Source organism: Aspergillus ibericus, assembly GCF_003184845.1.
Source record: "Aspergillus ibericus CBS 121593 unplaced genomic scaffold BO80scaffold_27, whole genome shotgun sequence".
Lineage (NCBI taxonomy): Eukaryota > Fungi > Ascomycota > Eurotiomycetes > Eurotiales > Aspergillaceae > Aspergillus > Aspergillus ibericus.
The window spans coordinates 24151-47687 of NW_020292125.1; the positions used below are offsets into that span (position 1 = coordinate 24151).

General features: G+C 56.5%; 9 protein-coding genes across 9 annotated transcripts; 4 read left to right on the plus strand and 5 right to left on the minus strand.

Annotated features, from left to right (window-relative positions):
• Window positions 1-157: 157 nt before the first annotated feature.
• On the minus strand, window positions 158-2112 carry BO80DRAFT_426275 (uncharacterized protein). The gene has a single exon (XM_025719721.1). The coding sequence runs from the start codon at window positions 2043-2045 to the stop codon at window positions 318-320; it is 1728 nt and encodes a 575-aa protein (XP_025573900.1). The 5' UTR covers window positions 2046-2112; the 3' UTR covers window positions 158-317.
• Window positions 2113-6894: 4782 nt separating this feature from the next.
• On the minus strand, window positions 6895-8380 carry BO80DRAFT_503073 (NAD(P)/FAD-dependent oxidoreductase; the record flags this gene model as incomplete). The annotated part of the gene is made up of 2 exons (XM_025724363.1): window positions 6895-7793; window positions 7844-8380. The coding sequence occupies 2 exons, from the start codon at window positions 8378-8380 to the stop codon at window positions 6942-6944; spliced, it is 1389 nt and encodes a 462-aa protein (XP_025573901.1). The 3' UTR covers window positions 6895-6941.
• Window positions 8381-8719: 339 nt separating this feature from the next.
• On the plus strand, window positions 8720-10366 carry BO80DRAFT_426277 (aromatic amino acid and leucine permease). Its single transcript, XM_025719722.1, has one exon. It carries the CDS (start codon window positions 8726-8728, stop codon window positions 10349-10351), a length of 1626 nt encoding a protein of 541 aa, XP_025573902.1. The 5' UTR covers window positions 8720-8725; the 3' UTR covers window positions 10352-10366.
• A 491-nt stretch (window positions 10367-10857) lies between these two features.
• Window positions 10858-11646, plus strand: BO80DRAFT_494593 (putative 2-haloalkanoic acid dehalogenase; the record flags this gene model as incomplete). Its single annotated transcript, XM_025723888.1, has 1 exon — window positions 10858-11646. Exon 1 carries the CDS (start codon window positions 10921-10923, stop codon window positions 11644-11646), a length of 726 nt encoding a protein of 241 aa, XP_025573903.1. The 5' UTR covers window positions 10858-10920.
• Window positions 11626-14101, minus strand: BO80DRAFT_384714 (Zn(II)2Cys6 transcription factor; the record flags this gene model as incomplete). The annotated part of the gene is made up of 6 exons (XM_025716962.1): window positions 11626-12591; window positions 12653-12823; window positions 12868-13549; window positions 13595-13827; window positions 13887-14021; window positions 14073-14101. The coding sequence occupies 6 exons, from the start codon at window positions 14099-14101 to the stop codon at window positions 11718-11720; spliced, it is 2124 nt and encodes a 707-aa protein (XP_025573904.1). The 3' UTR covers window positions 11626-11717.
• Window positions 14102-14227: 126 nt separating this feature from the next.
• BO80DRAFT_119204 (NAD(P)-binding protein) lies at window positions 14228-15155 on the minus strand. The gene has a single exon (XM_025713474.1). The coding sequence runs from the start codon at window positions 15119-15121 to the stop codon at window positions 14354-14356; it is 768 nt and encodes a 255-aa protein (XP_025573905.1). The 5' UTR covers window positions 15122-15155; the 3' UTR covers window positions 14228-14353.
• A 134-nt stretch (window positions 15156-15289) lies between these two features.
• BO80DRAFT_119173 (uncharacterized protein) lies at window positions 15290-16879 on the minus strand. The gene is made up of 6 exons (XM_025713472.1): window positions 16577-16879; window positions 16487-16523; window positions 16368-16435; window positions 15950-16323; window positions 15827-15897; window positions 15290-15774 (listed from the first exon to the last, which is right to left on the minus strand). The coding sequence occupies exons 1-6, from the start codon at window positions 16757-16759 to the stop codon at window positions 15455-15457; spliced, it is 1053 nt and encodes a 350-aa protein (XP_025573906.1). The 5' UTR covers window positions 16760-16879; the 3' UTR covers window positions 15290-15454.
• Window positions 16880-17255: 376 nt separating this feature from the next.
• BO80DRAFT_119178 (uncharacterized protein) lies at window positions 17256-18591 on the plus strand. Its single transcript, XM_025713473.1, has one exon. The coding sequence runs from the start codon at window positions 17525-17527 to the stop codon at window positions 18503-18505; it is 981 nt and encodes a 326-aa protein (XP_025573907.1). The 5' UTR covers window positions 17256-17524; the 3' UTR covers window positions 18506-18591.
• Window positions 18592-19713: 1122 nt separating this feature from the next.
• On the plus strand, window positions 19714-22559 carry fmaE (monooxygenase fmaE; the record flags this gene model as incomplete). Its single annotated transcript, XM_025722159.1, has 2 exons — window positions 19714-20517; window positions 20748-22559. 2 exons carry the CDS (start codon window positions 19714-19716, stop codon window positions 22557-22559), a joined length of 2616 nt encoding a protein of 871 aa, XP_025573908.1.
• Between the last annotated feature and the right edge of the window lie 978 nt (window positions 22560-23537).

The window sequence follows — 23537 nt, forward strand, 5'->3', positions numbered from 1 at the left end:
TCGGTCAGTGCGTCCCACCGACGGTGGTCATACGATAGGGTCTCAGGCAGGACTCCAGTGAGGCAATTTTCATCTGGAAATAAGATCCAGCATCCGAGCACACGCTCGATTGACTTGGCAGTGCCGAACGACCGGCTCGCACCAGCTTCATTGCAGTGATTAGGGCTATCCGTACCCATACGATAGTGGTATTCATGCTACTCCTGTATGGTATGGGGCGGCACGCTTCAGGAATCCTACAGACCCAATAGATCAAATTGAGGAACAGGGTGTCTGGTAGCTTTCGATATATAAACATGGTCCAGGCAAGGTAGGCATCACAACTGCAACCCCCCGGCCACCGTGTCGACCACCTTCTCCCGAAAGTCCAGCGACAGCTCCACCTCACTGGCCTTGCGGAAATTCCCGGAGAGACAGGCCACGACCGCCTCCGCATAGGCACCCCCCATCTCCTTGGGCAAGTCGCGCTGGGCCAGCGAGGTCAAGGCGGCCCGCACATCCCGGGGCTTGGGCAATTTGCCCGTCCGCTGGCCCTCCTTGATGCGACTCTCGAAGAGCCGGGAGACCGTCTTCCACAGCCCAATCTCCAGCAGCACCACCCCCAGGGCATACATGTCATGCAGTCGGGAGAACTGCCGCGTGGGAACCCCCTGGCGATCGGGATGTCGGTACAGATTGGGCTCGATCTCGAAATCACTCCGCATGTCGGTGGCCCCTTCAACCGGTCGGGCATATCCCCAGTCGCCGAGGAAGGCCAAGAGACGTGGTCGTCGTGCGCGGTCAGCACCGGGTGACACGCTGGTCGCGAGCGTCGGGCCAGACCAGAGTCCGATCGTGCCTCCTTCCGCCTGCTCAAACACGAGGATCCCTCGACTCCAGATGTTCTTATGGACCCAGAGGGACCCATGCACATTCAGGGTGGTCAGCGCTAGGCAATGGGCCATGGCGAACCGGTCCTCCAGGGAGGGCTTGGTCGGCCGTTTGGTCTGGGGGTCGACCAAGTTGATCACGTCGTGCAGAGTCGTCAATCTTTGGACGCCCTCTGGAATATGGTCCACGACGTTCTGGGCGGGCAAGCGATAAACAAACACCGTCCGTTCCTTTTCTGCCTGATCCTGGTATCCCAGACACTGCAGGGAATAGATCGTCGGCTGAGACTCCTCTTCCGCGACCGGTTTCCCCTCGGAAAACGTGGCATTCTGCAGGAGCCAGGCCAGGTTGCGCAAGGGGGCCTTCAGTTCGGCAATCTCGTCTGGCTCGAGATCATCGTACCGCAGGCGGCGATCATATTCCCGGAATTCCAAAACCACCGGGGTGGATTCACCCTGATGTGTCCAGGAGCCGAGGTAGAACCGATCCGATGCACGGTCGCCTTCGACGATGTCGCCCTGGAGCTCCCGAAAATCATCCGGTGCGTTCACAAACGCCAGTTGCTGCCTCTTCACCACCGGCTCCAGTCCGGTTCCTTTGAGGCTGTCTCCAGCCGACGGGGATGGCGCCGGGTGATCGGTCAGGGTGTATAATGCCTCCTGGGAAAAGTGCTGCATCAGATCGCGCAGACTGTCGGTCCACTCTTTGTACTCGGCCAACACGCCCAGCAGCTTCTTCTTGTCAAAGAGCGCCCAGTCGTATCCCTTCAGCTTGAGGGCTTTGGCTTTGCCCTTGGCCCGTTCCAGGAACGACTGCTTCCACTTCTCTTTCTCGGCAGGCTCCTCATCGTTCAGGGTCAATGGGGAGGCATCGAGAATCTCGTACTCCTTCACGAGGAGACGGTAATCTACGAGCACGCGACCCATCTTCAGCAAGAGATTGCAGATGGTCTCTCCGACCCAATTGGGCAACTGGCCCGGAAGCAAGAGGCCGCGCTGCTTGTCCAAGAAGCGACGCTGGAAGAATTCGAGTGAGGTGAGCTGCAGGTCCAGTCGCAGCTGGATGGCGGCCCGATCATCGTCATATGACTTGATGTCGGAAATGACGCCTTTGATGAAGATGGTCACTTGAATGACCTGTTGGACAGCCGTGACGGCGGTGCCATAGATATCCATCGTCTTGGGTGTGATGTTGACAGCGTGGGATGTTCACAATTTCAGCAGACGAAGGGAGGAATGGGAGACGGCCACTGATGAAGTACGAGGAGGCTCCTGATCGACCATGTCAGGGTCCAAACCGCCGCGCCTGATAGCCTGCGAGGGGCCTAGTGCTGACGTGAGCCTCGTGTTTCCTGCATGGCCGGGAATAGCGTCGGCACTAGTGGCCGTGGGGATGCCTTCGGAAAACCCCCGCTCGACAGACCCTTTCCCTTTCACCCACTTTTCAGTTCTCAACAGGATGGATTTACTCAACGACGACAGCGAGGCCTTGCTGCAGGATGCCCTTGATACTCTCAACGAGGATGACGTGGATGGTTTGGATCCCCTCGATCTACATTTTGACGACGGGGCATCGGAGGGGTCCTTGGAGATGCTCTTGGATGACGGGCCCGAGGTTCCCGATCTCGACCCCCTCAGCTTGGTGGACGACGATGAGTTTTACGATGGGTCCATTCTACCCCCAACCAACCTCTTGGAGGAGAGGGTGACCTCCGTGCGGAACGGAGACAACCCCTTGATGACCTCGATGTCCGACTTTACCAGTATTCTATCGCGAACAGGAATCCATGGACCGCGCCATCTCCAGACCTACAACCTCAAGCGCCGTGCCGTCAAGGTTGGCAGCGGAGCACAGTTCACTGTCTACAAGGAGATTGCCGATCGCTTCTTTGGCAACGAAGGTTTGGTCATCAAACGGGTCAATGTGCCGTTGTCGCGCGAGGGCAAAGCCAGCTTTGCGGCGGGCTCTGATTACCGGGTCCAGTTGCGGTCCTTGGAGCTGGAAGTCCTGGCGCTCTGTAACCCGATGCTTCGTCACCATCGCAATATCGCCAAGCTCGTGGCCTGGGGGTATGACTACCCTCTGCCTGACACCCCGGTCCCGGCGTTGTTCATGGAAGCAGCCCTGATGACCCTCACGGACTTTCTGAAAGTGGAAAACGAAGGGCTCCTTGGGCCACATCCCGTCGACGTTAAGCATATGATGGCACTGGATGTCACCTCGGGACTGGAGGCCCTCCACCGGTTGCACATTGTGCACGGGGATGTCAAACCCGACAATGTGCTCATCTTCCGCGAGACGATGGGGCACGACAGGGTCCCCGTGTGCGCCAAGATCAGCGACTTTGGGGTCTGTATTGATATGGAGTCGCAAGAGGACCAGCTCACGATTGATGACTATCGAGGGACAGGCACTTGGCTGGCACCTGAAGTGCGAGACCTGTCGCGATGGGGTGCTGGTGCCTTTATGCCGGAAATCATGTTCCGTTTTGACGCCTACAGTCTGGGACTGGTGATCCTTTCGGTCTTTGTGAACCGCGGTGAACCAGTGGATCTGAACATACCCGGAGAGGAACCGAGTGAGGTGGCCCTCTATCTGCTGCGGGAAGACCCGGCCATCCCCAGTCCGCTGCGCATGCAACTCGGCAAGGCTCTGCGTCAGCTTCTGGCCGACGATCCCTGGAAGCGCAGTCTCCCGAGTCCGGATTTGTTGAAGCTGGACGGCCCTGCTTTTGCCGCTTGGTAGGACCTGACCGCTGTTATGATTCAAGTCCAAGGACCGTTCACTAACAATTACAGGCTTGCTGTCTCGCAGGACACCCGCCGAGCTGCGCCTCATGTCGGCACTATCGATCCCGCACATAATCAAGGTCCGCGATTCTGGTACCGGTTAGATCAGTCCGTCCTGAAGGAACTGGAACAACAGTTCGCCGCGTCCAGGGACGACCAGTCATTGCGACATGCCGGGGACGTCCTCTTGGGCATGGCCCAATGCATCACCGGCGCCAAGCCGTCTTACCTGGACCGGCTGATCCGCTATGTGACGGAGTCTGCGCGAAGTGGGTATTCGCCCGCCAGAGCAATCTACGCGCAGATCATGCAGGCCCATGGACAACCGTCAGAGTTTCCGGATGAGGTGCTGGATAAGTGGCTCGTTCAAGCCGTGGCGGAGGGGTATTTATTCGCTACGCCTTCGCCCAGGGTGACTGATCAGCAGGTTGCAGCTGCGAGGGAGAGGTTTCGACATGCAGGAGGATTCTGCACAGACTCGTTCACTCGAAAGCCAAGCATTATAGCCATCGCCCGAGACCGACAAGGAGCTGGGGAGTGGCAGAAGGCCAACAAGGTCGTCGACATTGATGGGAACGCACTGTTGCATGTGGCAGCGGCTTTGGGGTCCCTGGAAGTTGTCCAGATGCTGGTTGAAGAGAATAAAGTGCCTGTGAATGTGTCCAATGATCATGGGGAGACACCACTCTACAAGGCCTGTCAAGCGGGACAGACCAAGGTGATCGAGTATCTCCTTGACCAGGGTGCTGCCTCGATGGCAACGACTCGTGACCGGTTGACCCCGTTGCATTGGCTATTCATGGTTCCAGAGGATTCTATCCGCCACATCGCTACGAGACTAGTCCGTGAGGCAGGTGCTGCGGCCAATGCTTTGATGGTGCCCGAGATGGGCGAGAACGGTGCCCACGCTGCCCGTCGAGTGATGATGCCTCATTTGTATGTTCCAATTACATGGCCCTAATCCGGCTTGCAACTGACTGACATAGCCCCTTCGAACTGCCCATGGGAACACCCTTCCATTGGGCTGTCTTTGCTCGTAGCACGCCAGCCATGGAAATCCTCCTCGAGCTAGGTGCCGACATTAACGCCACTCATCACAATGCAGATGATGCCACCACTCCGCTGGGGCTTGCCTGCTGGTACGGCGACGCGATGATCGTGCAGTACCTTTTATCGAACGGTGCCAATGGCAAGGCAAAAGACTCGCGTGGACGGAACACGCTGCACATGATGAGCTTTCATCAGCCGGAGCATCACGGTCATCTCCGCCAAGCGTGGCATTACTGGATCCGCCATGGGGCATGGGATGAGCATCTCCAACAGATGACTCACCTGGTAACATCGTTGGTCAAGGGAGGTGCCGATCTGGAAGACCGGGACGAGGTATATCCTCGAACGACACCCATCGTGAGGGCGTCAGAAGGTGGAGTCTGGAACGGGGGAGCGATCTGTGCCCTTGTTGCCGCGGGGGCGGATGTCGACAGCCCTCGAGGGGGTTCCAAAGACACCGGTTAGTAGACCACCCTGCCGTAATATGTTTCTAACTGATGTCTGGTCAAGTGCTTCATCAATGGGCTGGCATCACTGGCCCTCGACTCGCCTACACCGATTCCTATCTTTACGTCATGCAAAAGATTGTATTGGCGATGACAGACATTGATGTTCAGAATGACTACGTCGAAGAAACGCCTCTGCACGTTCTGGTGACAATATACCATTCCGAAGAGGAATTCGAATCCGCCTGCGACATTCTCTTTGCACATCATCCTCCACCGAACATCAACTTCGGCGACAGACAAGGGCTCACTCCGTTACACATCGCCGTGGACACCAATCAAGTGGAACAGAATCCGGAGCGACAAGCATTCTACATGGTCGCCAAAGGCGCCGATCTCACCAGTCGCACCCGAAGCGACAAGGATGTCCTCTGCTTGGTAGCCAACAACAAGACCCTGAGTGATCAGCAAAGCCACGACCTGATCCACAAGCTGCTGTCCCATTTGGCCCAGCGGGATGGAACTAGCATCGAATAGGTGTACCAGAAATACTACCGCCCACACGCCAGCGCCATCCTTGCTCTCAACAACGCGGCCACAACAGGACGACTGAAGACCACTACTCTCCTCCTCGACGTCGGCCTCGACGAGTCTATCAACACATCCGTAACTCCGGACAAGCTTCTCACTGTTCTTGACAATGCCCTCGCCACGGCCGAACAAGCCCGACACATGCACATCGACCTCCTCGCAGCCTATAGCCCTGGGGCACCACGAGCCCGGGCTCTCGCCGCTCAAACGGTATATGACCCGCGACAAGGCGGGCCTGCACGCGCTGCCGAATCCTATACAGCACTCCCAGATATATTGAGTCTTCTCCGTGCTCGGGGGGCAAAACGCGCCAGTGAACTGGACCCATCATCTGACCGTGCCTCCGTGGAGGTGACCCTCGAGCATCCGGATGTATGGGACATCACACAGATCTACTGGATGGGGTTTACTCCTGCGACTCAGCCCAATCGGGAGCGTTGGACAATACTGTATCAGCTCTCACGCGGGTCTTCATCGGATTGGAGAGTTCCAGTGATCGAGTGGTTGCGTGAGATGTATGCAATGGAATCGTGGCGGCCGGATCTGGCGTTGCTGGAAGCGAGTGTTCGACTTGTTGCGAGGCAGGGTTCTCAGCCGCCAGTTGAGCGAGCTGCTGTCACGACCGACGTGGTGGACGTGGAGCTGATTCACCAGATGCTGCGCATGCTAGTCACGGTGGGACGAGATGGTCAGACTGGCGATGCCAGCGCAAGCAAGTCCACGGCCAAGTGGATTTCAATCCGTGAGGACCAAAAGTATGGTCGCAGCATTGCTTCGTCGGGGGATCAAATCATGTCTGAAGTGGAGTTGCTGTGGGATGGGGATGAGGGTGGCTTTTGTTTGGGTCGGAAGCAGACTCGTTCAGTCGGCTGAGCGGGTATGAATATATATCTATGACTCAGTGCTGGTAATTATCTTATCGTCGAGTATGGTCCCTTTGCGAGGGCTTTTGAGTTGTCGATGGTCAATGTAGGCTGCGGCGCTGATATATATATATTGCCAGTGTAGTCAATTGGACTGAACCCATAGCTAAGCGATGTTCAGTCCTTATATATCAACAACTCTTAACAGTAATACCAAAAGCTTCTATTCCCGTTCTGCATCAGCCAATCACTACATCCGACAAATACACGAAAACCCATCTGAATATAATACATGAACTGGTAACTATATACTCGAAATCAATCGTGACACATCATGGCTTCGTCGAAGGAAAGTTCCCCGTCCCGAGGATATCCCCATCACTCTCCTTCCCATTCATCGCACGATCAATCCGGAACTGCGTCGTCTTGAACAGTCGCGGCATCGCCGTCTCCTCAAAAGGAATCTTCTCCACCACCATCCGCGCCAACTCCTGCGCGGACCGCCAAATCACCGGCATACCGTGGCCATTAAACCCCGCCAGGATGAACTGGTCATTTTTTCCGGGGACAGCTCCAATATGAGGATTCGAGTCATAGGAATACCCCATCACCCCCGTCCAGATCTTATCAACCCGAGCCCCGCTATTTTCCCACCCCCGGTATGTCCGCTGCATGTACCCATCATAATAATCCTTCGCCGAATCAATGAGCACACTATCATCGACATTATTATACCACTGCTCCTGGAAGGGCCGGAACTTAGACGACGCCCCTCCCACAATAATACTGCCATCAGGCCGGGGAATCAAATACGACAGGGTATTATCTTCCGTGCGGTTGATATAGGAATTATTCAACAGCGGCGCGGTCGTCCCTTCTGGCACCGTAATCCGACAGCAAATACCCTTGCAGGGGACGATGTTCTTCTCGTATTCGGGCAGCAGACCCGCGACGTAGGCGTTGTTGGCGTGGATGACTGTGCTGGCGTGCATGGTGCCGCGGGGGGTGGTAATGGTGAAGCCGCCCTCGGTGGCGGGGGTGATGGCGGTGGCGGGGGTGAAGGTCTGCAGGTTGAGCTTGCCGGTTGCGAGGGCGGATTTGAGAATGTGGAGGATGAATTTGTAGGGCCACATGGTGCCGGCTGTGAAGGACGCGCAGGCGAGGGCGCCTTTGACACCGCAGATCTATCTGGTCAGCATACCTAATCCGAATGTCAGGTATGGAGCAGTCTCACCCCCTCTACATTCTTCCCCGTGTAAAACGCCACATCATTCATATACTCCAAATTCAGCGACTTCATGCGCTCATACACGGCCTTGGCCTTGGTGGCTGCCTCTTCATTGCACCAGACATCAATCGACCGCGCCAGAGTAAAGTCACAATCAATCTTCTCCTCCTCAATGACCTTCTTCATCGCGTGCAGATGGGAGATCTCAAACTCGGCAATCTCCGCCCCGGCGCGCACGCCCGCGCGATCAACGTAGGTCGGGATATGCCCGTAGAAATCGGGTCGGAGGTGTCCTCCATTGCGACCGGTGGCACCAGAGCATGCTCCGCGGGCTTCCAATATGGTGATGGAATGGATCTTCTCGCCGTGGTCGCGTAGCAGATGATACGCGGTGCTGGCACCCGCGTACCCACCGCCGATGATCACGATGTCGGAATGCTCAGGGAGCTGCTCCGTCGAGCGAAAGTCGTTCAATTCATCCGGCTGAATCTGCCAGAAGCATTCGCCGGGAGTAGCGACAGGAAAACAGTTCGAGGGCGCCATGATGTGTCTGTAAGGACGGAGGAAAGATTCAGGAAGAATGATTTTGAGCACGGTCTTTATCTGATGCTATCGCGGTCCACCGGACCGGACATTCCTATCGGAGCCTAGCGCCGAGCTTATCAGCCGGTGCCGGGGTTACCTGATTGGGGATTGGGGGCCGGAGGTTTTGCCCTCACGAGAGCGTTCGAGTTGGGTTAGACAGTCACTAGGTCTCCGGATGGATCATCATGCGCTGGACCAACGGGAGAATCCCCATTTGCAATGCGGGGGGTCGGGCACCAACATATACAAGTGATGCTGCTGTCGGATCTCACACGAATCGTCTTCTCAGCATCAGCAGCATCCATGGATCGATCAATTACCTCGGAGAAAAAAGCCCCGCAGCCGTACAGCGATGAGGAGGATGGGGACCTTGAGGTCGCCGCCCAGCTGGATGAGACGCAGGTGTTCCAGCAGGGTCTGCACCAGCGACATATTCAGATGATCGCGCTGGCCGGCACGATTGGCACCGGGCTGTTTCTGAGTTCAGGTCGCGCCATCGCCCATGCTGGACCGCTGGGTGCCTTCCTCGCCTACTCAATCATGGGCCTGGCGGTGTCGAGCGTGGTCTTCGCGGTGGGTGAAATGGGCGCGCTGGTGCCGCTGGCCGGCGGTGTGATCCGGTATGCAGAGATCTTCGTCGACCCCGCCCTGGCGTTTGCCAACGGGTGGAACCAGATTTATTCGTACCTGGTGTCGATTCCATCGGAGATTGTGGCGGCGGCGGTGGTGATTGAATTCTGGACGACGATCAACAATGCGATTTGGATTACGGTGTTTGGGGTGTTGATGTTGGTTACCGCGCTGCTGTTTGTGCGGGTGTATGGGGAGCTGGAGTTTGGGTTTTCCATTCTCAAGATTATGCTCGTCATTGGGATCAATCTGATGGCGCTGGTCATTACATGTGGTGGAGGACCGAATCATACCAGTATTGGCTTCCGGTACTGGCGCGATCCGGGGCCGTTTGTGCAGTACCTCAACATTGGCGGCTCGTTGGGACGGTTCCTGGGTTTTTGGACCGCCCTGAACAGCGCTCTATACTCGTACTCGGGGATCGAGAATATTACGATTGCAGCATCGGAAACGCGCTCGCCGCGCCGGTCGATTCCTATGGCGGCGCGTCGCATCTTCGTCCGGATTCTTCTGTTTTATGTCTTGACCATGTTTATGATCGGGCTGGTGGTGCCGTCGAATGATCCGGATCTCCTAGGATCGTCAGGCACAGCATCCGAGTCGCCGTTTGTCATTGCGGCGCGCAATGCAGGCATCAAAGTGGTGCCATCGATTATCAACGCGGTGGTGCTGACCTCGGCCTGGTCAGCCGGCAACTCCAACATGCTGGGCGGATCGCGCGTGATGTACGCGATGGCCGCGGAAGGCCACGCCCCGAAATGGTTCATGCGGATGAACCGGTTCGGGATTCCATGGGTGGCGGTGACCATCCTGGGGATCTTCATGGCGCTGGGCTATATGACGCTGTCCAGCTCGGCCAGCACGGTGTTCACCTGGTTGCAGGACATTGTGTCCATTGCCACGCTCGTCAACTGGGGCTGCATCTGCATCGTGTACCTGCGATTCTTCTACGCATGCAAGAAACAGGGCATCGATCGCCACCAAGAGCTGCCCTGGGCCGCCCCGTTCCAACCCTGGAGTACCTGGATCACACTCGGACTATTCGGACTATTATTCCTCACCGGTGGCTACACGACCTTCATCCACGGACACTGGAGTACCGAGACGTTCATCTCATCGTACTTGAACGTGCCGATCATCTTCGTCTTGTACTTTGGATATAAGCTATGGATGAAGTCGACGATTATCCCGTTGGAGGAGGTGCCGGTGCGACCGTTCATTAAGCATTATCAGGAGAACCCGGAGCCGGAACCGGCGCCGAAACGGGGGTTGCGGCGGTTAAACTTTTTGTGGGAGTGATTATTATTTGTGTTTGTATGTATTGGTTGTATGTATTGTACTTGCTGGGTATGTTTGTAATGTATATTCCTTTCACCTCCAGTTACATAGTATATTGTATTCTGTCAAGAACCACGTAGGCCAAAAGGAATATATCCCTTCTTAGCCTCGGGCGTAGAAGGTAGAAATATGGCATGTCTCAACATATTCTCGTCAGCAACTACACTGTAAGTCTGTCCCTTGAGTATGAACTCTCCCCGGCGTCCAGGGGCAGGAGACAGCGATAGCTATCAGAAGCGGCGTGAGTCAAGATAACGCAGCTAGCTACCTTATCAGTTATCACCTATCTGCTATCATCCCCTGCAGGAGCGTATCTCGCGCTGCAAGCCTGCCACTAGCCCACTAGTGGACAGCTGCATCACATCTTGGCACCGGCCCGTCCTGCCACTTCAGGCAAGGTACAACATCAGCCGGTGTCGGCACCCCTCATTGAGGGTTGGATGCGTATTTGATGCTTTGCCCGCCCCGATCCCCCACCACTTCCAGCACTTCCCCCTCCCAGCGATTCCATCTCCAAAAAACCATCCACCATGCCCAACCACGTGGTCTTTGACGTCGTCGGCACGTGCGTCTCCTTCGACGCCTTCTACCAGACCATCGAAACGACCCTCGGCTCGCAACTCCGCGCCCACAACCTCACCGCCCAAACCCTCGGTTTCACCTGGATGACCAACGCAGAACTACAATTCACCTTCCTCTCCATCTCGGAAAGCTATAAACCCTATAAACTCATCCTCACGGAACTGTTCTACCAAACCCTCCACATGATTGGCATTGCCGATCCCCATGCGTTCGCCACCATGGAACAGCGCGATCTCTGCGTGGAGGGCTACGCCGCGCTCGAACTCCGCCCCGGCACCCGGGACTGTTTCGCACAGCTCCGCGCCGCAGGATTCACGGTGTGGTGTCTCACCACGGGGGATACAGCACGGGTACGCGGCTATTTCGAACGCGCGGGGGTCGATATGCCATTGGAGAACTTTATCAGTTGTGATACGACGGGGGTGGCGAAGCCGGCGTTGGCTGCGTATCGACCTGCATTGGACAAATTGGAGCCGTTGGGCGGGGAGAAGTGGTTTGCCGCGGCGCATTTATGGGATGTTGCGGCGGCCACGAAGGTCGGGTTCCGCGGGGCGTATTGTACGGTGTATGAGCGGGAGGGGGCGTTTGGGGTGTTTGAGGCGGGGTTGGAGTTGGTGGAGGGGAGTTTGGAGGGGATGGCGGGGGGGATTATTCGGATGTCTAATGTGCAGTAATCATATTTGGTTATGTGAGGTGTTGGATTATTGTAGGGTAGGACAGTAGGGTACAGTTGGCTGTAGTGCAGTCATGGGAGATCCACGTGGTTCCAGATCGGATCGAGATTCGATCCCGCGAGGAATTCCTCCAAGACTTGTGTTTCCGTGCGAGTGGGCCAGGTGGCTGATGGAGAGAGGTTGGTGCCGCCGAAAATGGACAGGTCGAGGGAGGGATCAAACGGGATGTCTACTTCCACTAGAGGCCATGCGGTGGTATCTGTGTTGGGTACTTGGCGGGGGTCGGCTGGCTTCTTGTACATGGACCCCCAGTGTCGGAACGCGTCGTAGTCAGACACCAGCGTGGCAGATTGGGGTGCCTCAGGTCGTTGCGTGACGGTCTGCAGCCGGGCCAGGGATCGTTCTAGTGCCTCGAGGAAAGATACCTCGGAGCGTGCTGAATCACCCGCGGCTGACATTTCTCGGAGGAGGGCTAGACCCTCGCGCATGGGCTGGCGGAGAGCATCCGATAAGCTCTGAACCGAATATGCAATCAATACCAGAAGAGCCGCTCGACAGGCACTGTACTCCAAGTATGAAGCCCGCGCCAGTCCCGGACCGTGGACACGCAGACGACGACAGATCTCCAGTGCCTCCTGAGCCGCATGGATACAATCCCCGATGAGATCATCTCGATCAGACGGATGGAGATCTTGGGATTCTGGTGCAGCTGGACCATCTGCAGGGGCCTCCTTTCGGAGGAGAAAGGGCCGACCGATAAACATCCGGACGAGACACGATTCCAGCCGGAGGTGCATGACAGCCCGGTTCTGCTGCCATGGTTGGGCGGGATTGCGGATATCTTCCGGGATAGCTGTCCACCAGCGCGTCCAGGATTCTTTGCGCGTCATGAGCCGGGCCAGGATGGCGGGGAGGTCTTGTTGCTGGGCGTGGCGGAGACGGGATCTATTGCTGTCAGCGTCGAACAGTGCGAGCATAGATAAAGAGAAGGAGAAGGGGGGGCTACATGTCATTGAAGAATTCCTCGAGCCAGTCAAGCATCTGGATGGAGATAATCGCACATTGTGTACTCCACGCCGACTGTGTCTGCGTCATATCATCGCGCGCTGCAGGCAGATCTGCATCAACGTCCCCGCGACGGACTGACAAGGGCCGACCGTGGAAAATCGAGATGAGCCTGGTACTGTGAGCGGGGGGATCACAATGGGAGGTAGGTCTGACCTTTCTAACGAGTAGACAGTCCACCAGACTCGATTGCGCGTTTCTGTCATCACCGGTGTGAACGCATCTCGGTGGCATTTGCGATGCATGCCATTCTGCATGGCGAGTCGCACCGCCAGGTTCACATAGATGTATCCCAGCCCAGAAGCATCCACTGGCAGGGCATAGAAGCCCAATAGCAAACAGGCCTGTACACTTTCCAGACAAGACAGCTCGATGATCTCGGGAAGCAGCCGGATGGACTGCTCGTAGAACCGCACGCCCACATCTTCCTCTGAGAATGCAGATGCCTGGTCATTGGATGCGCGCTCACTAGGCTGCTCCAGATGAGCATACTGCGTTCCGATAGCCAGTACTGACAGCAAAATACTGGTGACTGCGGCCGCCTTATCTCCCAGACTGGCCGGATCGGTGTACAAAAGATGGACACGGTCCAGCAGCCAGTCTTCATCCACCAGGAACCAATGCGTGGTGGCATATTTCAGGAACGTCTTAACAAGGAACCCCGTAATTGGCCGCGGCGGAAAACAAGCCAGCGCTGCCGAGAGATGCTCGTTGGTCTTGAGCTGCTGCGCCCGCCAGTAGCCAGATACCCGATCCGGACTCTTCGTGCGCATACGACTCTGGATGCGCTGCTTGATGCGCATGGAAAAGTTCCAGTAGGAAAATTCACCGGAGAAATCTGTTCATCTTAGCCGAATGTCCAGGGGGTGGGAAGGAGACGCACGGGTGGTGGTATCCCCGACCGGGTCAATGGTACAGGACTCGTCCTCGATGGCCAGACCGGCGGGACTGGGCACCTTTGGGCTATCCGATGGTCGCTCCATGGTCAGAGAGTTGGCCATGCGCGCCAGACTCTTCGTGTCCAATGCAATACCCTCGACGGTATGTTTCAAGATCTGTTCCATGTATCGGCATCGATCTACCAATTCTTGCACGTCTGATTTCGCTGGACGTGTTCTACGCCATCGATCAGCAAGACTTCACTCTGAAATCCCTGTACCGGAGCAGGGTATTACCTCGGTACGTAGGCACGAAAATCGCGGGCCCGCGAGGCGAGGGCTTTGGATTCACAGGGGCGGCGGAAATGGGCGCAGCGGCGACAGGGGATGCCGCCTTCGCATTTTTCCTTTAACCGGCGACATTCGTCGCATCTGCGGTCATCCTATCAGCGATCGAAACGGGTGTTGGAGAGATGGGCTTACGCGCGAGCTGACCGACGACCTTCTGCCATGCTGATGGGATGAGAGTTGGAGAGAGAGGGAGTAGCCCGTTGATATCAGCTGGTGGGCGTCTTCTCCGCACGCGATAAGCCGCGATAGCCTCCCCGCAGGAACACCGATGACTCTGACACTGCCACGGAATGATGGCTCGCGTTATCGCGTGGCGGCTGCTCGGGCCAGTGATAAGCTACAATCAAGACTAATTGAAGTAGTAGTATCTTACACGGATAAGAGGAAACCGGCCTAGTTCCATAGTCAGAGGCCTACCATCCAAACTCCGCCAATGAATCATCATCATCCACCAACCTCCCCACCATCTCCTTCGGATCTCCCTCCGTCGCCGCCCGTACAATCACCTGCGCCCCCAACCCCGGATCCTTGCGCCCGCGATTCCCATTGAAATTCGTCCGGCAGTAGCCCGGATCCACCGCCACTGCCAGGATGCCCTCCTTCGCCAACGTGACTGCATCCACGGCTGTGATCATATTCACGGCTGACTTGCTACTCCGGTAGATGGGCAGGGCGAACGCATTCACGTTATAGGGAGAACTGGGTGATAAGGCGACTCCGATCTGGCCCAGTCCACTGGATACATTCACGATCCGTCGGTCGGGGTACGTTGACGCCCGGAGCAGTGGCAGAAAGGTGGCTGTCATCACGGCCACCCCGAAGACGTTGATCTCGAATACGGCGCGGAAACTTTCCCGGAGGCCTAGACTAGGATCGGCGGGTCGACTGATGCCTGCATTGTTGATGAGGATATCCAAGGACCCGAACTGATCGGTGACTTCTTGGGCGGCTGTCCGGATGGATTCATCGTCGGTGACATCCAGTACCAGGGGTGTGAATGCTGTTGCGTCTACAGTGTTGGACAGTGCTTGCAGTTCCTGAATTGCAGCCGCTGACTTTTCTCGGGATCGAGACGCTATTAACAGGTGGTATCGACCCGTGCTGGCGAGCTGGCTGGCAGTGGCAAAGCCGAGGCCTTGGTTGGCGCCGGTGATGAGCACTAAGGGTTTCGTGGTAGGCATGGTGGAGGGATGATCATGGATGATGTGAGATAACATACTGTCCGATGGGTTGGAAGTCTTCTAATATACGGAAGGCTCGCTCGGAGATAGGATGTAACTGCCAGCAGGGATCAGACGGAGTTAACCCGGCGTTCGGGCTTATGCATATGGCTTACGGTGAGATCGATGGCAAGGCAGCGATGTATGGAGTCTGACGTGATTAGCCTCCACTGGATTATTTACTACTGGATTATATACTAGAATGGCTGCAACGGTGTCCATCACCCACACCCGAGACGAGATCTACTAGTTTGTCAATCGTTGCGCATGCACCAGGTCTACACCCCCTCAGTATCAAGCAGCCCCTCCGATACTGATAGACATGCTCGGCGACCGGCCGATATACGGAAACCGATGCAGCCGACTCGGGGCGGTAGAACGATCATCGCGATGCTCCCCGTGCGAGCTGGCCACCCGCACCGTGCGCGTAAATACAATCTTGGATCGGGTGGCCTCGCGGGTGTCCGTGCTGGATGGGTGGGAGGCCAGGCGGGGAATCTTCATAGGGATCCGAGTCAGCATCAGGAACAGCGGGCGCATGTTCGATAGACAGGCTGCCGTGATGCCGACACACGGCTCGATGCAGGTCCACACGCTGGCGGGGACTTGGTTGTCTATTGAGATGACCGTCAGTTGGGGTTTCACGGCAGAAAACAGGTCTCTTACAGGTGATGTCGTTGCCCGCCTGGGACAGCTCGATCAGGGTGACCAAGCGTACAATGTCAAAGGCGAGAGTTCTGAAGTATCACCATCAGCGAGCCAGCATTGATAGTACAGATGGATACGTACAACGCTCCGAGCAGGAAAATACCCGTCAGCATGACCTTCTGAGACCGCGGCACCTGGAGTTCCCACACATGTTTCATCGGCAACACGAGGATGACGGCGTCAGTCACGATGTTGGGGATTTGCAGCCCGTAGTAGAACTTGGCCAGGTTGATACAGCCCCCGGGGATTGAGGGATCCCATAGCTTTTGCAGCGGGATGCAGGTCACGGTCCCAATCAGGCACACTCCAAAGCACCACAGAATGACCAATGCTCCGACCGTATTGGCGGCCAGGATCATCGGCCGGATGGAGAAGATCCGCTTGTACAGAGCCAAGATGGACAGCTTCGTGAAGGCGATGCAGAGGGGGTACAGGAAACTCCCCGTGGCGAGCACCTGCCGGGTCAGCGAGAAAAAGATCGATGGAGAATGTGGCATACCTTCAGATACACCACCAAGTCGGCAGCCGGGACAAAGTGGATGTGGGTGCCCAATCCATTGTAGAGCACTACCTCATTAGCATGGCACCCAAGTTTGTGAATGGATCGAAGGGACATACGGACAACACCGGCCAGAGACACACCATACAAGAACACCTATCGCCAGTCAGCCCAGGAAAGCATGGTGGCAATCAAGATGGGCAGCCTACCAAGGCCACTATAATCAAATAGTCGTCGAAAAACACCTTGGTGCCCGTGATCTTCCGACACAGCAGGCGCAGGGCAACCGAGATGGTGGAGATACTCAGGGCAAAGCATGTAGCCGTGATGACCACATGGCGGAGGTTGTCATGGTCATATCCAACCTTCCCAGCTTGAGCTACTGCTGCCATAACGGGACCAGCAACAGGTTTGACTTGATGCTTCAGGCATGGGAACTGGGGATGGTCCCGATTAAAAAGGGACGTTTGTCCCTATTCCCCAGAGTCCGTACTCCAGGAGTCCATGGCGGGCAAGGCCATCGCGATCGGGAAACCTCACCGATGTCATTGACAGGTTCTGCAGGTTGTGCAGAAAGTCTATTATTGACAGCCAGGGCAAGTAGTCCCGCCACCGGCTGATCCAAGCACGGGATGGGCGACAGCATTGCCCATTTGAGCCAGGTGTCTGTGACCGATCGATCTCTGCCGTCAATTCAGCAGACTCCTTGCCGATCAACGACAGTCAAGCAAGCTTCCCTGGCATTTCTACGTTCCAGGTCAGCGGTTCCCAGACCTGTCATATTGCCGGCGGCATGATGGAGCCACCGATCAGAGCACTAGTGGATGGTTCCCCTGGCACGTCATGATCGCATGGAAACAAGCAAGTGGCGTCCGAGATCAGCGCAATCTTCCGGATGCATCCGATCAGCTGCCAGGCTATCGGTTCGGTCTACCATATACAGTCAATGAGATAAGCGAAGAGCACGATCGGCAGAATGCACTGTTGAGAGCATTGTACAACGTGACATGGTGGCTTCTGATTAGTGAGGCCACTATGGCCCTTGCAGGAAGCCATGAGGCGACACCGCATCACCCTGGTAGGAGCGTGCATGACAGTGACCCCAAGCCGCAATTGGGTATCAAGGTACGACACATATCCGGTCTGATAGGCACGCGATGACCAGTAAGGTGGAACTGATGAGATCAAGTTGGAGTCGAGGCCTTACTGTAGCTTGCCCCAATCGGCGATACGGCTGCTTTGTCCCATTATTTGTGGGGGATCACCCGGTCAGCACCTTAACATTGCCTGGCAAGGTCGGCATTGGATCTAAGACTGTTTGGCCTGGGAATAGTCCCATTGTGGTCTTGAAACCAATCGCATGGACTACTGATCGCGCCTGCGAACGGAAGCCATGTACCAAGACTACCGTTTGGCCGATCGAAGTCACAGGGGACTTGGCATTGCCTTGCACAGATGTAATCAGTCACACTTGTGCATGGCTTCTTCCAATGGGCCACTGCAATGGTGGACGTGATCGTGACATAGGCCGCTGCCACCAATGTCCAGGGGCACCGTCTCTTCCGTGGCATCGGAACGCCAGTAAATACCAAGCTTTGATGCATGGTTTACGACGGAAAAATGACCACGCGATGGCAAGGTGCAATGATGGAAAGGCCCTGACAGGTCTTCTCCCACCAGGGGCTGGGGCGGCTCAGTCCCCAGTGTGTCATGATCGTGTTCCAGCCTTGCCACCCTTCGATGAGCCGGGGGCCTGCAGTTTCGGGGATCATGGGTTGTGGTCGGCTCCAGACCCTGAGTCTAGAATTCATGATGGTAGACGGCGACGCGGGCCATTTGCTTGGAGCAGAAGCCTCTCTCGCTGGATCCCGCATTCTGCCAGCGATGCAGCTGATCCACTGGCCTCTAGGGTCTGTAAGATGCAAGTAGCAAACGAATGTGTACTCAGTTGCCCCTCATCAATCACCTTTAGTACCTCAACCTACGAGGGCAGGGCGCTCAATGGATACTACCGCTGGAGTGTGAATGCTATCAAAGACTGTGTTAATGGATGTTGTGAGAACTATTTCTCCTGGAGAAGATCTGTTGACGCTCGTCAGTCTTCCCTCGCCGCCCTAAATCTATCCGTGGCATCCTGATGATGTGAAGGACTTCTCTCTGCCGCACGCGGAAGGCCTAGTCATCTATAAGACCCAAGGTCATGCCAACAATTGGATCCGCCGCTCCTAGGCCGGAAGGGAGCATCCACGGCCGATATTCGAAATCTGGCATCTGATCCGACCAGATGTGGCGTCTGGTTGAGGCCTTTGTCTAGTTTTTTGCCTTATTTTGTGAATCCGGATCCGCCGCTTCGAACGCACGCATGACAGCCATGGTCCCCACCGGATATCCCATGATGACATCGTGTAAACCAGTCTTCAGGATCTGCTCACGGATCACACCATGGTCGGTCCGCCAGTCCATGACGGTCCCATCAGCACCTAAATCCACCTGCGCGTCCAACCAGGATATGCCAGGCGTGTAGTTGCTCGCCATCGGAGGTACGGATAGTAAATGGAGTCACTTGGTTGCGTAAAAAGCCGAAAGGATTCGGGGACCTTAAGGTCTTTGAACCAGGTCATTTGGATGGCGTGGAGGTAGACGACGTGGGACTGCACCGTCTCGGTGGTCAGCAGACCCAGCAGGGTGGCATAGAGACCAACGGCGATGGCAGCAGAGAGGGAAACCCTATTTTAGCCGCGAGGGGAGAAGCTCGCTGGCTGCCATGTTGATGGATGTTGTTGGTGGAGGGGCGAGGTATAGTAGACAGTCGATGGAGGATGAGGATGAGAGATGTCTCAACCTCAGGTATCAAGAGAGTATCCACGGTCGCATCTGAGGGTCAATGTCGAGTCATCATGCCGGGACCCTCCAAGGGGGGCTGAGCCGAGTGGCAGTGAACCGTTTCCATTGGTGCGCTCGTAACCCCCAGACCGCCGATCGAAAATCTTACCTTACTAGGAGCCAGTCTCCAGGAGACGAGATTCGCCCACGGCCCTCCCGATGGCCCACTGGGTGTGTCCAGCACGGGCGGTTTTCATTGGAGCCTTCGTCTGCAGGGTGGTCAGAATATAGCGGGCGCTGAATGGCCCCCGTCCCGACAACTCATCCCAGGCCCCATAAAGCACCCCTCTTGCCCTATCCCAGCTATAGATTCCTTGCCATCCTCCTCCTCATCTTCATCTCCATCTTCATCCTCATCACCACCATCATGGCCACCTTCAAACCCCTGTTCCCCCCCGTGCGCGTACCCCGCGACCAGCCGGGTCCCACGCCCATCCCCGTCGCACCGATCTCCCCCCTCCCGATGATTCGGGATAACCTCACCCTGACGTCCTGGTTACTGCTGGGCGGCTTAGTCCAAGGGCTCGCCGGTATGGCGCTGGGTCCCCTCGCCCTCCTGCCCACCGTCTGCATCCTGCTGTATCGGACCATCGACCATGTGCTGATGGCCTGCCACATCACCCCGAACCGCTATCTGGCCGGCACCGTCCCCACCAAACACAGCGCGCAGGCCCCCACCCCGGAGGGCACCTTTGGCAGCGAGCCCGCCGCCGAGTCCCTCGTGGTGTTCCTGCTGGGCGCCCGCTGCAACCATCCCCTGGGCATGCTGGCGCCCGGCATGCGAGAGCTGGGCGAGGGCGCCGCGCGGATGAGCCAGGCCATGCGGGCCGAACCCGTCAAGTATGGCCTGCTGGGGACCACGCACTGGCTGAAGCAGGACAGTCCGGCGGGGAACGAGTCCCTGAACATCTTCTATTTGCGCAGCTACGAGGACCTGCACCGATTCGCCCACGACGAAGTCCACATGGACGGGGTGCGGTGGTGGTCGCGCATCGCCAAGGACCATCCCCACTTGGGCATCTACCACGAGACCTATCTGGTGCCCCGGGGGCACTGGGAGAATATCTACTTCAACACCCACCCCACCGGCCTGGCCAACACCTGGTTTCCCGTCCGGGACCCGGGGGCGGCCACGCCGGAGACCGTGCAGCAATGGGTCCGGCCCCTGGTCGATGCGCGCAGTGGCGTGTTGCGATCCGGGAGTAAGCGGTTGCAGCTGGCCCATCTGGAGGCCCGCGAAAAGGAACACCATGACATGTATGACAGTGTACGGTCTTAGGGGCACCAGATCGCTTCTTCTTTCCTTACCACGCAGTTCCAGTTCCTGTTCAATTAGTCACCTTCTGCGTTGTTTTGTGGTTTGTTTGTTCGTCGCATCCCTGTCAGCCTCGCGGCTCCGCCCCTACACACTAGCCCGGACCGGCGCCCATTAGTTGCAGCCCGGGCAGCACTAGCCAGGTCGCTTAATGGACGCATGGTCATTTGTGGCCGGTCGAGAGAAGGGCTTCGGGATTCTTTAATTTCCCCCGTATCTCCCCACTCGTCGCTCTGGGACCTCAACCCACCACCACCACCATTCCGTCCCCATGCATTCCGAATCCCCTCCCGACTCCCGGCCACGACGCATCCGGGGAAAGAGATCGATATCTGGGTGTCGCACCTGTCGGTAAGTATGAAGGTCATATGAATAACGTCCCCCGCCAGCCAACCGATCCTGAAGGAGGTAGAGCCCGTCATATCAAATGTGACGAAACCCCCGGAGTCTGTCGCAATTGCACCTCCACCGGCCGTGCCTGCGATGGCTACGACATGTATCGACTGCCCGCGCTGGGAAAATCCATGCGGAAGCGTCTCGGGGCCTCCCCGATCGCCCTCGACATCGGCAGCGGCTTTCGCTGGCCCATGACCTCCGACGAGCGCCGCTGCTTCACCTACTTCCAACACCACACCGTGCCCACCTTCCGCGAACTGTTCGACTCGTCGCTCTGGCAGCGCCTGGTCCTCCAGATGGCCCACTCCGATCCCGCCGTGTATCACGCCGCCGTGGCCCTCAGTGCCGTCCATCAAGACTCCGAAACCAAGGGCATGCCGCTGGCCGCCGACCTCCCGCCCACCCACCAAGACCCCTGGCTGCGCTTCGCCCAGGAGCAGCTCGGCCGCGCGTTCCAGATTCTCACGCGCCGCTGGGCCTCGCACGATCCCCGCCTGCGCAACATCACCTTGCTCTGCTGCCTGTTATTTGTCCTGTCCGACCTCCTGCGCGGCCAGTACGACGGCGCCTTTGCCCATCTGCGCAGTGGGCTCCGCATTCTGCAAGAGCTCCAGGCCGAGCGAGAACTCGTCGCGCCCACCCCACGCGAAGAGCGCGTCGAACAGGGTCTGGTGGCCGCCTTTGCCCACCTCGACATCAGTGCCGCGCACTTTGGCCAGGGATGTCCCCTGCTTTGCATTGATGCCCTACCCACCGCGGCCCACGCCCACATGGAATCTGGCGGCATCTTCCCGACCATCCGAGAAGCCCACGACGCCTTATACCTCGTGATCAGCGCCGCCTATCGTTTCATCGTCCCCTGCATGGGCATGTCCGAGGACGAACTGGCCCACCACTACGACACCCTCCTCCCCCAGCAACTCCGCATCTATTCCCAAATCGCCCACTTCTGGCACTCCTTCGAGCCCTTCTACCGCACGTCCTACTCCCACCTCAGCTACAAAGACCAACGCAGCGCAGACATCATCCATCTCCAATACCGGGGATTACTGGTCTCCGTGAAAACGTGCACGGTGGTGCGCAATGCCGCGGCCATGGCGGGCTTTACCGCGGACTTGGAGGCGGTGGTATCGCTGGCGGAGGGGATTTTACAACGGTACCCGGAACGGCCGACGGTCAGCGTGGGTTACGGTATCATTGCCCCGCTGTATCACTCCGCGCTGAGCTGTCGGGATTATCGGGTCCGATGGCGGGCCATCCAGCTCCTGCGCGCGTGGCCGCATCGGGAAGGGCCATTTGATTCGAACTGGGTGGCGTCGTTGGCGGAGGAGGCATTGCGATTGGAGTTTTTGGCGCGGCCGGGAGCGAGTCTCGATCTCAGTGAGGCTGCGGGTGTTTCGGACGATGATGAGTTCTCACCGACACGGATTCTGCGGGAGATTACGGAACGGCAGCGACGGACGCCTGTGCGACGGACGGATGAGCCGGGGATGGAGGGAAAAGATCCCCGTACGTTCCCGATGGAGGTCCTGGGGTCGGTGAAATCGGTGGTTGGGTGGTCGTGTATGCGCGCTTTTCTGGCGACGTATTCTCATTGAGCTTGATTTGGTTACTTGATGTGTATTTACCATGGTGTGGTGGTATGATGATCCGGGTAGAAAGTGCTTGGGAGCTAAGATTACTGTCAGATTTGTGCATTTGCGATGTTTGTGTTTCTTGATAGCGACTGGCAGCACAGAGGGCCCCTGAATAATCATGTCAGCAACACCATGTCAATGGCCTACAGGTGGCGTCGTGGAGAATACCACCAGGGAATGCTTCGTATCGAAGAATGAGAACCCTTCTTATTACATCAAAATATGAGTTTGATTTGTAGTCCGGAGACCATGTCTTATCTCCAAGTACTTACTTCCGGACCTAGGGTGGGGATACTCCATTCGCAGAGAAGAGGAAAGTATCTTTCCATGATAATCCATGTGACATGTACATATACATATAAGTGTCGGAATGATGGATAGAGAACAGATTTCTCTATCAGAAGTCTCAACATAATATGTAACTCTCGTGCATTCGTTCTCTAAAGCATACATTCCCAGAAGGCATTCCAAAATTAAGAAAGATCGAGACCAAGTGTATTAATATGTACCACAAAGTAGAAGTTAACCAACCCAGACCCGACCTAAGATAGTATACTGCATTATACGAAAACTATATCAGCGACATGTATCAGAGTTGGAAATGTAGTATGAGATTTAGAATTAGTGTGTGGAGATAGAGAAGAGCCACATACTAAGGCACGTACTTTGCAAATTATGAACCCTTTCTACTATTTCACCTATCGTTACTACTCGAGGAATTATACAGAATGGACACATTCATAGATCTCACCATCTCATAGCTAATAGTCCATCATCCAGTCACGAAACCCCGATCACTAGTGCCTCACTCCAGGTCATTCTGCGGGATGATATCATCTCGAGCACGCATATCTGATTTCCTCATATCAAAGTCATAGATTCTCTGGGCCTATATTCAATGCCTTGTCTGTAACATTGATATGGAATTTATTCGATTCC